The sequence below is a fragment of the Nipponia nippon genome, unplaced genomic scaffold (assembly GCF_047370975.1).
Source record: "Nipponia nippon isolate SJK-2023a ecotype South Korea unplaced genomic scaffold, ASM4737097v1 scaffold_2, whole genome shotgun sequence".
NCBI lineage: Eukaryota > Metazoa > Chordata > Aves > Pelecaniformes > Threskiornithidae > Nipponia > Nipponia nippon.
The window spans coordinates 106,869,045-106,888,329 of NW_028262336.1; the positions used below are offsets into that span (position 1 = coordinate 106,869,045).

Here is a 19,285-nt window from a genome sequence, read left to right on the forward strand (position 1 = left end):
TATCACACATTTTTCTTTGGTTGCTGCAGGCTCTAGAAAAGGGATACAGAGTGGAGTTCCATGAGCCAGATACTTGGTGGAAGTTTGATCCTGAAGAATTAGAAAAGTAAGATTTATATTGCAGAAATCATTGTACTTATACATAGAGATAGACAGACAGATAAATGTGCATACATAATATATATGTATTATGTTATATTTTATTCAGCACGTTTTTTTTTTAAGTACTTAACTACTAGTATAAAATGTTTTTTATTGAAATAGGCATTTTGAGATATACCTTTAAATGGAAGTGTTATGGATAAAGAAACAGACAAATAAATAGAGGTCCTGTCTTGTTGGCCCAAAAAGTCGATATTAAAGTATTTTTGGACATGAGTAGAAAAAATTATTGACCTATGTAAGAATCGCTGCTATTATAATGAATAAATATTCTGAGAAACTTGTTGCTACAAAATGCTGAGGGCAAGAAATAGGTAGAAGACAAAGAAACGTATTTTGCAAGGAGCGTCTCAATATCAGTGCTTTGTTTTGTTTACTTTTATAGATGTCTCAGTGTCAAAGAACAACAGTCCATTACTAACCAGTAAAAGTTAAAAAGAAAGCTCATATTTTAGATTATTCTGTTGCAAGATTTTGTGAAATTGTCCCCAGTCTTCAGAGGATCTGACTTAGAGTACTGTTGGACATAGGTCATTGGACTTCTGGGTTGTGAGAGTGCCTGGGAAGCTGCTTATTATTCCTTCTTAATGTCTCTCTTGTCTCAGATGTATGTGCTTTAGGAATCTATGAGGTATCAAACCAATTTAGGGATATTTCATTGTTTGAAATGTAATGTAGTATTTTCATGGTTGATCACAAAGAGTTCTCTCACTGATTGTCATTTTATATGCTTCCAACTGACTTTGCTTATAGTTGTTTCAGCTTTGTAAAGTAGTCCCTACAATGCACAAAGTACGTGTGTATAATACTTATATTACTGACTTGGACTTTATTGTGTTTATAAATCTTTTAAAGTTTTCAACTTTTGCTCCTACATTACCACTAACTTATTTTTTGAGATGGAGTCCTCTTTCTGTAGGATGAATTCTAATAAGTTTTTTCTTGTTTGGGGTGCAGCACAGCCAAGTTAGGAAGCTGTCTTAGTAATCAGACATTTCTAAGGTATTCGGTGTGAGATTTCCATTACGTGAGACATACTCACTTTCCAGGAAAATTCATGTTTTCACATGGTCTTAACAGGTAACAGGATAAATGTGAAGTGGTGTTACCGTTGAATTTTGTTGTCCTGTCATTAATTGTAGGACTAAAGTTTGTATCTTTCCCGAAACCAAGGGAAAACCCTTGAACTGTGAAGTGCTGCTGCCAGTTCTTAGGAGCTTCCTAGAAATGTTTTAGGAACTCCAGTTGCTTTAAATATTTGACTAGAGGCCCATTGTCTGGAAACCTTATTTTTTGAGAGTTTAGGAAAGGTGATGATCTGGGGTTTCATTGTTTTTCAATTGCTTGGGGAGAGGGCTCAGTTTTTAAGGTTTTTTGTTTTTTCCATATTCATGTGTTTGGGAAATAGATAATGATAGATATGTTGTTGTAGTTTTGGGATTCCCCTTATGAATTTTGAGCTCAGCATTTTGTGTAGTACCTGGGCAAATACTATGCTAATAATAAATTTGGGTAATTTTATTAGTTGTCTGGAGTCATGCATTCTACTTCCCTCCTAAACAGGATTGCTTAAGACTTTATTTCTGGTAGCTGGAATAAAGAAATACACTACCTCCTACTTTAATTAGCAAAAGACTTCTTATATTTTGGATACATGCTACTCATTTATTTGTTTTTAGTGGTGCTGTCTAGATTGTTAGTAACTTTTATCAAGTGATATAATATGTCGATATTCTAGAAGTCAGGTACATTTCTAGATAGTATTTTTATAGGATTGTTTCTGCCACTGCTTAGTGTGTTTGAGAAATCTGTGAAAACGCTCTCTAGGTCAACACTGGGTTAATTCTTGATGTCAAGAGCATAACAGATGTTTTAGTGTGGAAGAGGTGTCAGTGTCTTTTTCTTCGAGTGTGCCTGTGAGGTACAAATTATCTTTAGAGTCACTCATGAGTGATTTTGCTTTTAATTTAGTTTTGTGCACATAACTTTTGTGAAAACATCTTGACTCCACAGACTTGTGGTCTTGTGGTAGTCTTGTGGTAGCAGTCAAGAATTCTTGCATAGCATTTAGAACTTTATATAAAGGATTTAGTACTTAGATACCATTTTTAGGAAATACTGAAAACTGCAGGTGAGAGAACAAACAAGTGGCAAAATCACTGGTAGAAGAGAGAGAATTTTGTTGTTGTTGTTTTCTTTTTTAATTGTTTAATTAGTGTTGGATGAAACAGTTACCCTCTGTCATGTTTGTATTCTTTCTGAGTAGCTGGTCAGCTGGGAACTAGAACTTTTTTTTAAAAAAAAGTATACATTTGATTCAAGCTTTTGGGGAACAACAGGTATCCTGTGCATAATCTGTATTTTGTGACAGATGTTGTTTTAATTTTAAAAAAGTTACCTGCTGCGTAACTTCACACAGAAGTGAAATGCAAACATTTAATATAATCCTTTTTCCTTCGGTATCACCATAAAACTGCAATTTGGTGTTGACTTAATTAAACTTGTGCTGATTCTTTTAAGTAGTCATGTCTATGCAGGATTACTTTGCCAGTATATTGGTACGTAAGATTCTTCTAGCATAGAAGTATTTAATAGTGACAGAACTTTGCTTTTATCAATAGATTCTGTGTTCCTCCAAGCAAAACCAGCTTCCAAAGCATAACTATGTGTTAGGAGCTTCGGCTGATACGTCTGTATTGGTTAAGGATAGATGGCTTTATGCTCTTTCAGCATAGCCAAGCCGCCAAAAGATGAATGAAGACATGCCTGAAGAGGAAATCTCAGTATTAAATGACACTATACAGCAGATTTTTTTCCTTTTTAAAATTAATTTCTATGCTTGATGTGATTTTGCTGTTGGTGATTTTATTATCCTGCCTTGTTCTTTAAGGGAGAGCACTTGCTCATTTTTGAAGTGATTATACACAAGTCCATTCAGTTGTGGATCAGTGTGCACTTTATGCCCAAAGCACTTGAGCTGTAACCTTTTCCTAGGAGTACTAAGATATGGAAAATACTGAATAACTTTGTGCTTCCACCATTTGGCTTAAAAGGACTTAGAGTTCCTCTTCTCATTTTTTTCTGTCGTGAGAGTCAAGTGCTTTATAGAATCCCCATATTTCTAGGGAATTGCCTTTTTTCTCTACCATTAACCTTCTTCATATTCATGAATAGAATCAAAACTATTAAGACTTGTTAATGGATAGGTTCAACATGCTGCTGCTCCTGGACTTCTTTAGCACAATGTAGAAATTAGAAGCATTTAAACAACGAGCTGCTTGTGATGATCACTCTGGCTTCTGATGTTGTCTCAGGGAAGAGTGTCTATGAGAGAAACACTCTACTTAAGCCTTTTCTTCCCAGAAAGAAAGCTGATAAAATACACCTTAAGGAGCCAGCATAATTCTGAATACTTCTGAGATCACCAGTTCTTCTTCCATTCTGAATGTGAAACTAGTGTGCTGCCTGCAGTATGCTTTGAACCCTCATCAACTTGCTATGTACTTCTTTGTTGTAATAATATACACAAACCCCTGGGGGGGGGGAGGGGAGGCACAGGAAATCAATCTTTTAAAATATTTCTGTATAGAGTATGCTCTTTCCAGTATAGCTTGTTTGTTCCCAGTATTGATTTCTCGTCTATAGAACTGAGCAAGTTGGTAAGGAGGCCCATTCCTCTTCTGTCCCTGGCAGAAAGCACAAAGATGCAGGCATATATTCCCTACTAGTATGACTTGGAGATACTTCAGCTTGGATAAGGTTTCTTGGTGATAAGAATATATTGGGTTTTGATAAATGCTTGTCTACACTATTGAAACATTTTGTTTATGGTTTATATCTGTTCTGTTAGATTCAATTCTGTTACAGTGCTTGCAATTCTCTGACATTCAGTTTGTGCATGAGCCTCGTGGTTTTGTTTCTTGTAGAGACCAACATTTTCTGCTAACATGGTTTTTAAGATCCTATTCCATAGATACTAAGGAGATAGATACATTCTGATGTTATGTCTAATGTCTCAGGTTCTTAATAGGCCAAGTTCTCACTGAAAGTAGCTGTTCATTAAACACTGCAAGAATAGGACAACGCTTTTGGCCTCTCTTCCCTTATATGTGTTTTGGTACATTTCTAAATTTACAGCAAGTATCACTAAGAGCTAGTAGATAAAGGTATCATGAGCATGTTGTTCTGCTTCAAAACTGAAATTGCTCCTTATTTTATATAGAGATTTATTGATGAAAAAATATTCTGTCATTAAGTCTTGAAACCATGTAGTTTGTTTTTTTTTTTTTTTAATGCTAGTTTGAGCATTGCTTTCATAAGTAGTGGTCTATAATATTATTCATACCTCTACTCATTAGCTAGTATACCATATAAAATCTGATGAATAAATAGAAAGCAAAGTCCTTCTAGGGTTATTTAGGTACATGGTCCTGATGAATAACATCACATTTCTGTATGAAGAATGACGACTGTATTGTTTTCTGTTATTTAATATATGCAGTGGTGAATTGTTAAGATAAACCTTAATACAAGTTGAATACTGAGAGAATGAGGATACAGTGTAATAAAAGTGAAATTTCAAATATGAAAAGCAAGAAGAAAAATTGTGACATTAGAGGTTTTTTTCTTAAAGACTGTAAACATATAAACATAGCAGACAATTTATTTAAATTTTTATTTTTGTAGGAGGAATAAACATGGGGTCACTCGTGAGAAGATTGCTCAGATGTTGGAACGATATGAATATCAAATATCCATACCTATTGTCATGAATTCAGTGGTACCTCCCCACAAAAACACTCAAAGGCCACCTCTGCAGCGAAGACATAGGTGGGGAAGCAATACAGACTCATGGAATTCTTTCAGTATTTCCAGTAGCCGATAACACAGTTGCAGTCAGTTAATGAAAATCTGTTACTTGCCCTTCTAAAACACATCATCGCCTCCAATAAAGTAGTAGATCTTCTGTGTTTTAAATAGGCCTATTTCAAGACCATTTTCTTCTGGAGGTTGTTCCGTTAACAGACTTGCATGTAAATAAAATTGTACATGAAATGTTTTTTAAACTTATTACAGTTGTAATAACTTTGATTTTAGTAAAATATTTAATATAGTATGACGTATAGCAGAGTCTTCCTTCATAAACCTAAGACAATGATGTTGTCACTTATCAAGTAACTGTTGAGCAGTTTTTTTTAAAGAAGAGGTCATATTAAATATCTTTTAAAAGAGAATTAAAGCCCCAGAAGAAGAGGTTATTTATGTAATAACCAATTTTAATGATTGTCATTTAGTCATCTTATCTTTTAGGATATTTTTTTGAAAACAATTATGTCCTGGATTGTCCTGTTGTTCTATTTGGCATGTATTGCCAATTGGCAAAATTTTGGCATGTGTTTTCTGATTTCAGTTGTGGTGTTTGTTTTTTTTGTTTTTTTTTTTTTTTTTTTTTTTTTCATCTCAGAAGCTCATCTGGCAGCTGAAGCAACATTCTGCCAATACAGTATTCACCAGCCTTAAATTGTGCAACCGGAATTATTTTTTATTTGTTTGTTCTCAGTGGTAGTATATAAACTATGATGGTGGCTGCACACCACCAACTTTTTTGTGCTGACTAAAAAAAACCCTAAATTTTATCACTAAACCCCAAAAATTTCACAGTTATGTCTTTCTAAGTTAATTTCTTTCATTTACGATAAAAATGAAGTATTAAAGCATTAGGCTGTCAAGTCTCAGTCCACAGTTGGGATGTGTCAATTCAGTATAAATAGTGGATATAATTCTGTAAAACCATGTTGCATTCCTAATTTTGGCACAGCCAATGTAATCTGTTTAGCACATAAGAAAGAATGAGCCAGCATGGAGATTGACTAATTTACTGCCCTTTTTCTCTTAACAAATGATGAATTTGTAAGTTTTCACTTTGCTTGCTTTCTAACCGCTTGCTGTATTAATAAAATATATTTGTCTTCAGTGTTGTTTTAGTAGTTCAGTGCAACAGTTTTTATTATTTTCAAGCTTGTAGGATTTTATACAGATGAGCATTATTACTAACCTGCTAGCTGAAATAGCCTATCTTCAGGTCTAACTACATTTGATTTCCTTATACACTGAATGAGTAAATCCTGAATAGGAAGTTTTGTCAAGAATGTGAGTACGTAGCTAAAAGGATTTTCATGGTTTTCTATTACTAATTTGGTGTAATAGCCATCAGAATTTTGAAAATTCCAAGCCAGCATGATTTTTTTTTTTTTTTTTTTTTACTTATAGACAATTTTTGAATAGGCCCTAGAAATTACTTAGTCTTTAAAGTCTGAATACCATGAAAGTTGAAAATCCAGGTATATAATGAAGATCTTTCTGTCGTTTTCTATACCTGTTGTGCAAATCTAAATTTGTACAATTTAATGTATATCTGCAATAACATTTTCATAAGAGATTCTATTAACTGTAAAAGTTGGTGTGCAGTTTCACATTTTAGTAATTGTTTTAATTATTTGAAAAATAATTTAAAATGCTTCAGTAGCACATGGATTGTTAATATATTGAATTATGTGTATATATAAAAAAAAGTAGTTCTCCAACTATATTTATTGTCTTCCCTCATTGTCTTATTAATACCAGTTATGTTACTGTATTTTAGTTTTCCTGGTTATCTTTTTCCATGTCTCAAAAGAATCATGGAAATCATTGTAAACGGTCAGTATTAATTATAATTAATTAATCATTCATTAATTAATTATCCCCAAGTTTTTGTATTTAAATATGAAAGCCTATTTCAAGTGGGCGGAAGATAAAAAGGTTTTAGAAAGACTCATTTCATTTTACTCTATATTACTTTAAGCCATAATAAATTGATAAAATTTATTGAGGCTTTATGTAATATTCACAGAGTGTGCTGAGGTATGACAAAAAAGAGCTGATTATTGAAAACTGATGTTATGATATCTTTTGGTACCTTCTGTCTTCAGTTTTTAAATGAAATTTTTTTTTAGCAATATTTAATTGATATTTAAGTTCTCTTTAACTGAAATTTGTATTTAAATAGATGCGAATTCATACTATTTTAAAATGGTGCAGCATTTTTTTGTTATCTTTTTAATAAATGATTGATGGACGGTGAGTATTTTTGATATGCAAAGCATGTTGGTCGATAATAGGCTTGCAGTTTGCAAAGGACACACAAAAAAAAGGAATGCTTTGCAACTTGGCACTGTATCAAACATTTCTTGTAAACTGCTTAATCTATAAAGCTGTATTCCAAGGTAAGTATGACATGGTAGGTGAAAACACAATGGAATTACTGTCTGTGTAACACATTTTTGTTTCATGGTATATTAATATTCCATGAGAATATGACAGTCATGGTCGTACATATATCTCAGACAGAAGTTGCTTTTACAGTACAATAGTTATATGTAAAAATAATAAAAAGATGATGTGAAGTACGTGTTGCAGGTATTGAATTTCTCCTGCTCCCTCAGAAACAAGGGAAATTACTTATTTTGTCAATACATACGTGCAAGAAATGAAAGAACTTGCTGTTCAGTTAAGACTGGGGATCTAAAAATTTTTACTATCTGGCATAGTTTTTATGCAATACACCTGTTGATGATAATAATGTACCTAGAGTGAAGGTTTCCTGTTGTTTTACATTTTTAGTAAATTGCTAGTTCAACATGTATCATGAAATAGTGTCAGAATTTTTTTTTAATGTAACTAATGCATAGAACCTTAATGTTACGAATGCAGATTCTAAGTATCTGCTGCATACTTCAAACCAGTGGGATGTTTGGCAAGTAAATTTAAACAGAATAGTTGAGATACTCAGCTGTAGCTTTAACATCCTACTCTTCTAAGCATGAGCTGTAAATGAGAATTAATTTGCAGAACTTACATAATTTGGTTCATATAGCTGACCAGGTAGCATCAGCTATATAGGATTACATGTTGCTGTAGAAAAAAATAGTTCTAGTTTTACTGCTTCATCTAAACTGCTGTTTCTTGTTTGATTAGTTTAGTTCCTGAATTATCAAAAGTTTTCATCAGCCTCTTCTTTGAAGGATGATTTAGTGTTCTTATTTTTCTTTTATTTGGAAAAGAGAAAAAACAGAAACAAACAAAATAAAAAACAAAAGCCAACAAAAAACGCACCCCAAAACCAAACGCTAGAAGACCTATGTGCTGGTTTTGGCTGGGATAGAGTTAGTTTTCTTCATAGTAGCTAGTATGAGGCTGTGTTTTGGCTTTGTGCTGACAACAGTGTTGATAACACAGGGATGTTTTAGTTACTGCTCAGCCCTGCTCACACAGAGTCAAGGCCTTTTCTGCTTCTCACCCCACCCCACCAGCGAGCAGGCTGGGGGTGTACAAGAAGCTGGGAGGGGACACAGCTGGGACAGCTGACCCCAACTGACCACAGGGATGGTCCATACCGTATGACGTCATGCTCAGCGTATAAAGCTGGGGGAAGAAGAAGGAAGGGGGGGACGTTTGGAGTGATGGTGTTGGTCTTCACAAGTACCTGTGATGGAGCCCTGCTTTCCTGGAGATGGCTGAACACCTGCCTGCCGATGGGAAGTAGTGAATGAATGCCTTGGTTTGCTTTGCTTGCATGCACGGCTTTTGCTTTACCTATTAAACTGTCTTTATCTCAACCCATGAGTTTTCTCACTTTTACTCTCCTGATTGTCTCCCGCATCGCACTGGGGGGGAGTGAGCGAGCAGCTGTGTGGGGCTTATTGCTGGCTGGGCTTAAACCATGACACTTTTAACATATGATGTTAAATGATCTCGTGTGAGGAATTGTCTTCTGTTCCTGTAGTCGTGTCCTCTTTAGGTTCATTTTAATCTAGTTTGCCATGATGCATAATTTTTTTTAAGCTTTTTGTCTTTGAGAAGAATGACAAGGTTTTGTGTTTTTTCATCTATTTCTTGAAACCTTCTGTAGAGATGGTAGTTTATATTTGTTTCTCTGCTAATAGATAACTGAAAACCAGGCTTTGTCTAGCTGAGATGGGACCCCTAACATTTATATTTTATTGTTTTGTGTCTCTTTCCTGATGTAATTCAGACTCTGTTGGTGTTTTCTTGTTTCAGCTGACCAGTAGGATTCATTTTCAGTGAATTAGAAAAAAAAATTACTTTTGTATTTTCACATTCATGTGTGATACCTGTAGCTTTAACTGCTGCTTCCTCCTAGCAATTGAGTTTTCTGGAGGAAATGCTTTCCCTCTGTGCTGGTACATCACGGAGATGAGGTGACTAGGTGTATGTTGAGAATTGAGGGTTTTCCATACAAAAGGAGAGACATATATTACAATTCCCAGTAAAGAGCAATAAGAAGACATAGTGTTGAAATGCAGTTCATAAAATTGAAAATAAGTACTCATAAGAGTGATCAGATGTTTCACATAGGTCAAATGTGGAAATATTTCACCTCAGTGTTTCTACAGTGATACTTTCTCATTTCAATGTTTTATGTTCTTGTCCTTTTGAAATAAAAGCAAGAGCAGAGATTAAAGCTCTTCACTAATCATTTCCTCGGTGAGAATCTACTTGTACCTCAATTTTTCTTTTTTTCTTTTTACAGGCTAATTTCTTGAAGTTAGCTGTAAATCAGCGTATTTAGAGTTCACAGAAAAATATGTGAAAACGTAGCTGGTCTTTTAAGTATTTAGAAGATAAAGTAGTAAGTAACAGGGTTTGTCACGGTCAGGTCATCTCAAATTTGACTATTTCTGTAGTAATGGAGAAGCATCAAGTGGTGTTTTTAGTTTGAGATAGACTGCCAATGTCATTCTAGATCAAGGATAATAAAAGCATTGAAGTATTGCATCTGGAATGAGTCTTTGCAGTTTCCTTTTAGCTGATAATGCTACTTCTTCATGTCTCAGGTAGGCAGGCAGTCTTTGACCCTTTAGCGTGTACCTTACTGATATATAGTGCTGTTATAACAATACCATGTTGTGCCAAGTCAGAACATATTGTATCCATGAAGGAAGGGCTTTTTCTTTCAGTTGTAATTGCAATCTTTTTAGTGAAGCTAAATATTTTTCTTTGTTGAGCTGTTAATTGAATTCAGCTTTCCTTTTGTGGTCCCTCAAACTGGTATCAGAGTAACTGCTTTATCATCCTGCTTGTCCTTTGTAAATATTTGCCTGACACTAACTCTGTAAGTATTCTAGGATTTTATGAAACATAGTAGAAAAATATTTTATCAGCAAAACTTTTGGAACATGTGCTCGCATGTTGTCTAACTACTGATTTTAAAAAGTATGAATTCTTTAGTGAATGTGGCTTAAGTCCTTCTTAAATTGCTAACAGATGAAGAAGTGCTGCTTTAGCTGACTGAATAAACATGCTTATTTCTAAGGGGTTTATTGTATCATTTACAAAACAGTCTTAGTCATGGGCCTATAATGCTGTTTGGCTGTTATTTTATTCATGATACTTCTAGTAATTTTTTTTTTTTTTTTTTTACTCATCAGCCATAGGTTTTGGTAACCTATACTATAGGTTATAATAGTCTATAAGAAGTTCCTGAACAGCTTATCCCACATCTTGCTCTTAACCATGAAGAGTTTCTGAAGGCTTATGAACCTGACTTAAGAGTGGATTGACTATATTACTTTTCCCCCACTTAGCATTTTTCCTGATAGTTTTCCTGTATTGCTTGTAAGATGAATACACTGCTTTACAGGGATCTTGACAACAACAGCATAGACATCCGATCTTTTACCTGAAGCAAGATAGGTATACATATTTGAGCTTCATTTGCAGCTCTTTGCAGCTGTTTGGTACATGTGCTAAATATTCAATGAAGTATACCTGATAAAATTTCAAAACTATTTTCACTTCATGAAAACTGCAATTAGACTGTGCTTATGACTATGCAGCAAAATTGCATTATATATAGGAGTATAAATGGAATTTATGCGTATGTGTACATAGAAGGCACAGTTAGAGCATTGTGTTTCATTCTGTTCCTGTTCTGTTCCAGCAGTCTAGACTGAGATCTTGTTTCTAATAATGAATGCTTAGATTATCTCCATAATGCTGCCCTTCTTGGTGCTAGGTCTTGAGGAGAGGTTTTATTGTAAGTAAAGATAGCTAACTATGGTTTAACTTTCTGCTGCTCTGTAGGGAATTGAGCTGTGAAGAGATTAAATGAGTTTGTCTTTTGCCTTGTTAGTTTGTGGTGCCTTTGTTGAGAACATCAAGCTTTGAGCTCACTGGTACAAGTAAGGTGTGACATACTGGAGCGAGTTGAGCAGAGGGTGGTCAGGGCCTGGAGCACCTGATGTACAAGGAGAAGCTGGGAAAACCGGATTGTTCAGCCTTCAGAAGAGAAGGCTATGGCTAAGACAGCTTAATGCTGTCTTCCCCTACCTAATGGGAGAGTATAAAGATGGAGCCAGGCTCCTCTTAAGTAAGAAGCGATGAGTAGGGGTTGCAACATGGGAAATTCTAATTAGATATGAGGTTGTGTAATCTCCATCCTTGGAGTATTCAAAACTTGTCTGGGCAAGGCACTGAGCAACAAGATCTCATTTGGTATTGCTTTGAGCAGAGGTTGGACCATATGATCTCCAGAGGCCCTTTCTGACCTAAATTATTCTATTCTAATGGATATAGTGAGAGCAGTGTCCAGAATATCAAAAGAGTTAGCTGTTGTCTATCAGAGAAGAGTTAAATCACTAACAGAATTGCTGCCTGGTTTTAGGGTGTCGGGCTTGCATTAATACAGCAAGCAGTCCATGATTCTCCTCTTATTCTCAGATGGGCACTAAGTTTCTGGTTTTAATGTAGAAGTTTCTGGTCTTAATGTAAAACTGCCTGTATCATTTATTCCGGTTATTTTGTTTCATAGCTGTATTGGCGGAGTTGCTCACAAGTTCCTGGCAACACCTTTAGATGATCCCCTTTTTTCTCCCTCAGGCAGTGTCCATGACCGCTTGTCTCTTGCTAGTTGTATTGTCTTTCCAGACTTAGAAAATACTGGCGTATATTAGTGTTTATCTAAAGTAATTTTTTATTTTCGGTCCAAAGACAGAATTCTATTGACACTTACTGCATTGCAGAATAGGAAGACAGTTTTCTGCATCTATTTATCCCCAACACTCTAGGAATAATACAGGGCTGTTTTGAAGAAAGTAATCATCTTTAAGGGGTACTTCATCATGTCTTTTGTGTATCTCTCTTCCTTTCGGTGAAAGATGTTTGAAAGGGAAATGAGTTAATACCAAAGAGTAGTAAGCAGAAGTAGTGGAAGTTGGATGCCAGTATGACAAAGTACTGAGATTTGTTGAAAAAGATATAATACCTTCCAGAGAATGCACGTTATAGTTGAATGCTGTGTAGCTCTCAGTATTTCATATAGCATTTCAGATGCATAGAATGAGTGCAATACCTGGAGCAGATGTTCTGAATAGCAACATTGTCTGTAGTTACAAGTATTTGCATTTTAACGGTGCTATAATCTAGGTTAGAGGCTGGTTACTTAGTATTTACTGATACTGTTTCCTTTACTGTTTTCCTCTTGTCACTTTTCCCCTCCTTTTCCCTTTTTCTTGAACCACATCTTTCTCATCTGTCTGATCTGAGTCCTGTGTGTTCAGTTACTACAGTTGCCTTCACAACTCTGGATCCATCTCCCCCTTCCCTTTTCTTCCCTGAACTATAAACTTGTGTGGAGAGCTACACCTGATTCTCTGTTTTTGTAAATGCCTCAGTTCAAACTGATGCTGATTTAAAAACTGAGTATATATATATTCCCCCTCCCCCAGGCCATCCTTTTGAATTTTTTTTCTTGTTCTGCTGAAAGTAGTATTTTCTGTCATACAATATATTTTCTTCGTTCCTTTTTTTCTTAGCCTCATTAAGTTTGCAGTATCTTCTTGGGTTTTTGAAACTCATACTTTTGTTCCAGAATTATGGTCTGTGCTTTGGTGGATATTTAATTACATGTCTTTGGTACAATTTTGTTGATTGAAGCTATTTTAAATACAGCTAAAATCTGTCATCTTTCATTGAAAGTTCCTAACAGAAAATAGCTTATTACATACCTCTAAATATTCCATTCTGCTCTCATTGTGCCTCTGTTGCTTCCTTACACTCCCACCCATATTTTTTCCTTAGCTTGATTTTGCTTGTGTCTTATTTCAAACTTCATTTTACATTTGTTTTGTGTGTGAATGTGCCTTGGCAAGAAAGGCCAACATTTCACCCTGTAAATCTAATTTTGACTTTTAAAATCTTTTTGTTGTACTTGCTTAAGTCTATATTCTGTTTTGATGGCTGTCATCTATGTGTTCAAGTAGTAGGATGATATATCACAATATGTAGTTCTCTTTATTTTCTGGTTAAAATAGTGGTTTATTTATTTATTTGTTTAAAGAGTAGACTCTATAGTGGCTGAAATACACAATGAGGATATTTTTTAGGTATTAAAAGTCTGGAAAGTCTGTCTTATTTGTGGACCACATTTTACGACATGATTTATTTCACAGCCTCCTGAGAGCCTCAGTTAATCCACCTTTTCCTGCGTGGAGCTTCTTGAGTGGAATTGCGTAAGCACGTGCCTGGAAAGCAGTAGATTGTAAGGGAGAGGAACTGAAAAATGGATTGTGAGGTGGCCTACAGAATTTAATTTTTTAATGCAGATCTTACTTCTCCTAAAATCAAGGATCCACTCAGATTCAATACTGTCTGTTATTTGAACTGGTTAGTTTATATATACATTATGCAATATGTTATATCTGTAACAGCAACTCTGTTTTTCATTTGGAAAGAAAAAGGTTGAGATTTTTAAGGTAACTATTACAGTTTGTGTGTTTTTTCAATAGCTGCGAATTGGCCATTAGGCAAATGGGCTGTGTGTTTGCAGTGGATAATGTTGTTTGTCTGGTCAGTGGCAGTCTTCACCAGTGCACTTCATGGTTTCCAACCTGGACCACCAGCTTTGTAAGATGCGGTGTGTAAAGTGTCCTCCGGTGTTGCTGAGAGGAGGATGCTTAGGATTTAGTGAGAACTGATTGCTTCATATCTACATATGCAGTAGTGCTATAGTTTGTCCAGAAGTTAATGAAACACTGAGACTGATCATTGTCTGGGAAGGTGGGATTTTTCTATCCTGTTGCAGATTTTTGAAAGCATTCCTTAAAATCTCATATAGAAATGTCTTTATATCAATAGAAAATTAAGGAGTACTGCTGCACAGCAGGTTACACCAAACTTTATTAATAAACTAGTGCAAATTTGAGTATAGTTCCTATTTCTGCAAACTACTTCTCAAAGCAGTGTATTTCCTCTCTAGCCTGGATTAATTTTAATCAGGTTGTCTTCATGATGGAGCTGCTATCATCCAAATAATAGAACTGATGTCATCAAACTTGACAAGATGATTCATACTGTACTCCCAGTGCATAACATTGGCATCTGTGTCCATCATGTTCTCTTCAAAAGACTAAACACTGACGGAGAGAACTTAAATGAAAAGTGATTCTGTGAGCCTTCATGGGTGAGAAGGCTGATGATAAAGTTGCAGTTTCTTCTCTCTGTCGTGAGTACATCCCCTTAAGATGGATTCAGATCACTTGTAGCATTTCACTTTGTCCTTTTTTTCCTCCTTCTTAAACTGCTTTTTAACATTGAGCCATACTTAATGGTGCAGAGAAATCCAGTCAGACAAGAAGTGATGTCTCTTCTCTGTTAGCATCCGTCAATACCTCTATTGCTGATTTTTTTTTTTTTCCTTTTCTGTTTAAAATTTTTAATTGTAGCCAGTGAGATATTTGTGGCACCTAAAGGAGGTTGCAAGTGGCTCTTCAGTTGTTTCACTTGTTCAGGAAGTGGATGTTTGATACTGGGCACAAGTATATTCAGTGTGTATGTATGTATATATCAATCAGTATATTCAGGATTGATTTCCTTAATATTGATCAGCATATTCTATGACTAAGGAGCTGAAATAGGAGATTGGCTCTTTCAGTCAGAAGACATTTATGACTTTCATGAATCAGGTAGGACAAAGATTAGTCAGATCACCCCACCTGAAACTTCTTGTGGCGTGAATGGACTGTCATTTGAAACTCAATTGCTGTTACTAGCACCTTAGGAACTTGGGTTTTTTTGGTTGGTTGCTTGTTTGGTTGGGTTTTTTATTTGGTTGTTTGGTTTTTTAATTTGAAAAGTAAAGTGGTTGCACTTTGCCATGTATTTGATTAAATGAACAGCTTCTAAAGGCATGCTTTGATCAAACCAATTGTATGCTGTTATCTGTGTGCTCTCTAGATCGATGTCTCTTTTTGTCTGGACTATAACAGGGCAGCAGTCCGATGGCTGATTTATGCATTGCACAGAACTGTACATATGTCAATCCTGTAGAAATGATAAACATTGGAGTAGCTCTTTGAGCATTGTGATAGAATAGTGTATTTTATGAAAGTGAGTATTTAAATCTCGCCACCACTGGCAATGCTGTTGAGAGACAAAAGAATAATAAACACTGAGTTACTTCAGATTTAATCCAATTAGTAGGATCTTTACTGATTTGGGGCACGGAACATTAATTTGCAACACTGTAATGTGTAAACATTTCTTACGAATCATTTATGGTGAATTTCCTTAAGATGGGCTGTGAGGCAACCTAACATGTTGCTGCTGAAAGTAGTCACCTTGCTCCCACCAACCACCTCCTTTGTCTTAGCTAGACACTTATTTTACTACTTGCTTTGGGAAGTTAAATCAGCTCAACACCAAAGCAAGTACTTGCTTTCTTTTGATGCTGGCTCAGGCAGGTAAATCCACCCACAAAGAGGGTGGTAGAGCCAGCAAAAGACAGGTAGTGGAAGTGCAAGGGCAACATCTGGAACAAAGTAGGAAAAGGTGACTAAGACTGTTTCTTCAGCAACAAAAAAGTGGATGCTCAGCTGTCTAATGGAATTTCACCTTTCAGGAAGCCCAATAATGCTGACAGGTTATTTTGCATGTGTTTTTTTCCAGTTGCTTGATCACCTAATACCAATATTCCATTTGGTTTTGAGGAACTGGATCTTTATCACTCATTTCAGTATTAAAGGCAAGATATGTAACAAAAAGGCTGGTACCGTGACTTTTTTTTGTTATTCCAAAATTGTAACTTCAGTTTCTGTTTGTTGCTGAACTAGAGTTAGGTCACAAGGAATTTGGATTTACCAGGCGGAGAAGGTGAAGTGTAAATGTCATTTTATGTAAGCAGCTCTACTACAATTTTGATGTTGAAAACCCACTCCAGAGACTTCAGAGATTAACGATAACATACATTTCTGAAAAAGCATGTACCTCATTGCAAAATGTCATATAGAATTCCTTTTTAAATTTATCGGTTCCTCTATATTTCATTACAGCAATGACTGCACGCATTTTTTGATATCAAGCAGACATCAGCTTAGAAGTATGCTAGAGCTGAAGTTTGTACAACTGCAAGTAACAAACTCTTTTCTGGTTTTGCCATTTTCCAGCAAAATGTGACTAACTTCTTTAGATTATTTACTTTGCATGTTCTGCCTCAGCAATCATGAAAGTGCATTTGTTTCTCCAGTAAAGAGTGTCATTTGAGCACTGACTCTCAGTGAAGCTGGACAGTGCTATTTTGAGCAGAAGGTTGCAACCTTGAAGTCACATTTAAGAGTTATGGCAAAAAGCTTTTAATATTGACTAAATGGTAGGCTGAGAAATTTCAAAGTGTTGTTACGGAAAGGGAATTCCTATTTCAACAAAAATGCTATTACATTTTTTCAGGTCTGTCTGTTACTAACCAGTTTTTTGAAATACATAATATATAGGAAAACCTAAATATCAACTGAAATGGCACCTTTTTTCTTTTCCCTTTTGCGTGTGTTGTATGTGTTTAAAAACAACTCACTAGCAAATGCCCCCGTAAAGAAGAGAAGTCTATCTCCATGCTGGTTCTTGAATTTTCTTAGTGTTTGTATGCCATATGGTTTTACAATAAAGAAAACTCCTCAAAAGACATATAGGTGGACTAAAAGAGGAGGAACTAAGATAAAACTAAAGAAAACTAGTAGACAATTTGCTTCATTAAATGCAAAAACCTTAACATGATACTGGGTGTACCCCAAGCAGGCAATGTTTAGCTGTGCCATCATGGTGCATTAGAGTGTTTCTTTGGGGTAGTATTTTCTTAGAATCAGTTGGAAAACAGAAGTTGCCTGGAAAAGTGAAGAATAATAAATTTTATTATTCTTCATTTAGTAGTTCATCACTTTCCTTTTTGCTTTAGTCCTTTCTTTAGGAAATCCAAACCTTTAGAAAACTAATTTCGCTGAACTGCTATAAAACCTCCATGTTTCCAAAGCATAGAAATGACATAGTTGTTGTATTTATTACGAACTGTTGAATGTCACTATTGAAGGTCGTATCCAGGTATGCTAAATCATCAACCTGGACCAACATTTGCATTCGTTATTATTTTGACATGCAACAATTTCAATGCAGTAATAGCTGTTAGTTTCTCTGGATCATCCACGTTCTTCTTCTCCCATTATTTGGTGGATATATTTCTGCTGCTCCTGCATTCTGAAGTGAATCCTGTCCAGTGTGGTTTTCCTTCCTGATTCAGCATTAATGGGGAGGAGAGGAAATAAATGTGATGACCTCTGAGACTTTCTTTTTTTCTCATTTCTGCAAAGTTCTACAATACCTTTTGGCGTGGCATCCTAGCCTAAGAAGGTTTCTGTCAGCATTGTCCTGAAAGCATTGTCAGATGTGTCAGGGGTTAGGCACCAGAAACATGCTTGAATCAGTATTAGAGAAGTTCACTTCCATCAGCAGCAGCGCAAATACACATCTGGGAGAAGTGAGTGGTAAGCAAGAGTATAGCTACAATAATACCAAGACTGGAGAAGTCCTGTGCCAGTGCTGACATTGGCAATTTGGTTGTCATTTCTGCAGGGTTGTTATGGCAGCACAAAGGCCTTTAGGTGCAATACTAAATTCTTTTTGGAATTGGTGCACGGATCTGATGTTTTATTCCCCACTCCATTAAAAACAATTAGAAATGGGACATTATTTTCTGTTTCACTGGTAAGGGATTTTATGCTTCTGAAAACTTCAGAGAATTTCCTCATCTGAAAACACTTTCAAGTAATGAATTTTCATCATTGAAGAAGAAAGCTAATGTCAGGATTTAAGACATAATCTGTGATTAGTGTATAATTTCTGCAAATCTGGGTTATATGTAAGAAAGTAATCTCTCAAACTACCATTGCAGATGCTTCACTTTTATATCATTTAATTCAATAGACAAATAAGACCTATTCAATCCTAAAACTTTGTCTGGCATCCCGTGTCTCTGTTTGGGGGAGAAAGGAGGCATGTTGTTGAGTAGGGAATGTATTGTGAACAGAATTAGGGGTGGAATTTGTCTTGGCTAACTTCAGACAGCTGCAGTATAGACATCTGCACTTAAACCATAGGGCGCTGTATTGAAAATACACTGATTTGGAAAAGGGCAAGTCAGTTTTCATCACTTGGAGGAAAGCACTATGTGGACTTAAATGCCAACATTTGAAGGAAATCCCATTTCTTAGTAGAACGTCTCATCTGGATGCCATTATAAGGCAATAAAATTTGTGTGCTTTCCAACAAGATCTTTTTGCAGCTCCATAGTGCTTGTTGCAGTAATATCAAGGCACCAAGACTTTTGAATCCTTTTCCAGTCAAGGGACTTTGCGGCTATACTGAGGCCAAGAAGGCTGCTAAGGTGCGCTTCGCACTCAGGGAATTAGGAGGGTTTGCTTTATAGAGTTCAAATTAGAAAGAATTTATATGAGACTAACAATGAATAAATTTAAGAATGAATAAAGGGTTTCCATAGGTGACGTTTAGGTCCCAGGTTGCCTGCTAGTGGCTCTGGCTTTCCCTCCACATGCACAGTCACCCTTTTTTTTATTACTATTATTTTTTAATTATTATTTCTCTCTAAGAATTTCAGAACACAGCACTTAAAACAGCTTATGTTACATACAAATGCCGAGAAAATAACTAATTTTACCCTATAATTCTTCTAGCTACTGCTTTGTTTGCTTTAGTGAGTTGTGTGAAGTACCATCCTGAACAA

The 19,285-nt window shown here is 35.6% G+C and overlaps 1 protein-coding gene across 12 annotated transcripts in view; it reads left to right on the plus strand.

Moving 5' to 3' along the window:
- Nucleotides 1-19,285, plus strand: part of LOC104020285 (NEDD4 binding protein 2 like 2) — a 50,405-nt gene that overhangs the window by 18,926 nt on the left and 12,194 nt on the right. For 5 of the 12 annotated variants that reach the window (XM_087756613.1, XM_009473676.2, XM_087756617.1 and 2 more), the window contains 2 exons: nucleotides 30-106; nucleotides 4,849-4,992. The exons of 1 other annotated variant lie outside the window; for it this stretch is intronic. In XM_087756613.1, the coding sequence (XP_087612739.1) occupies nucleotides 30-106; nucleotides 4,849-4,992 (221 nt within the window). Of the gene's footprint in view, nucleotides 1-29; nucleotides 107-4,848; nucleotides 4,993-8,630; nucleotides 8,743-11,243; nucleotides 13,763-15,462; nucleotides 16,268-17,888; nucleotides 18,030-19,285 lie in introns of those variants that run through there. 6 more of the 12 variants (XM_087756614.1, XM_087756615.1, XM_087756623.1 and 3 more) reach the window with 6 other exon arrangements.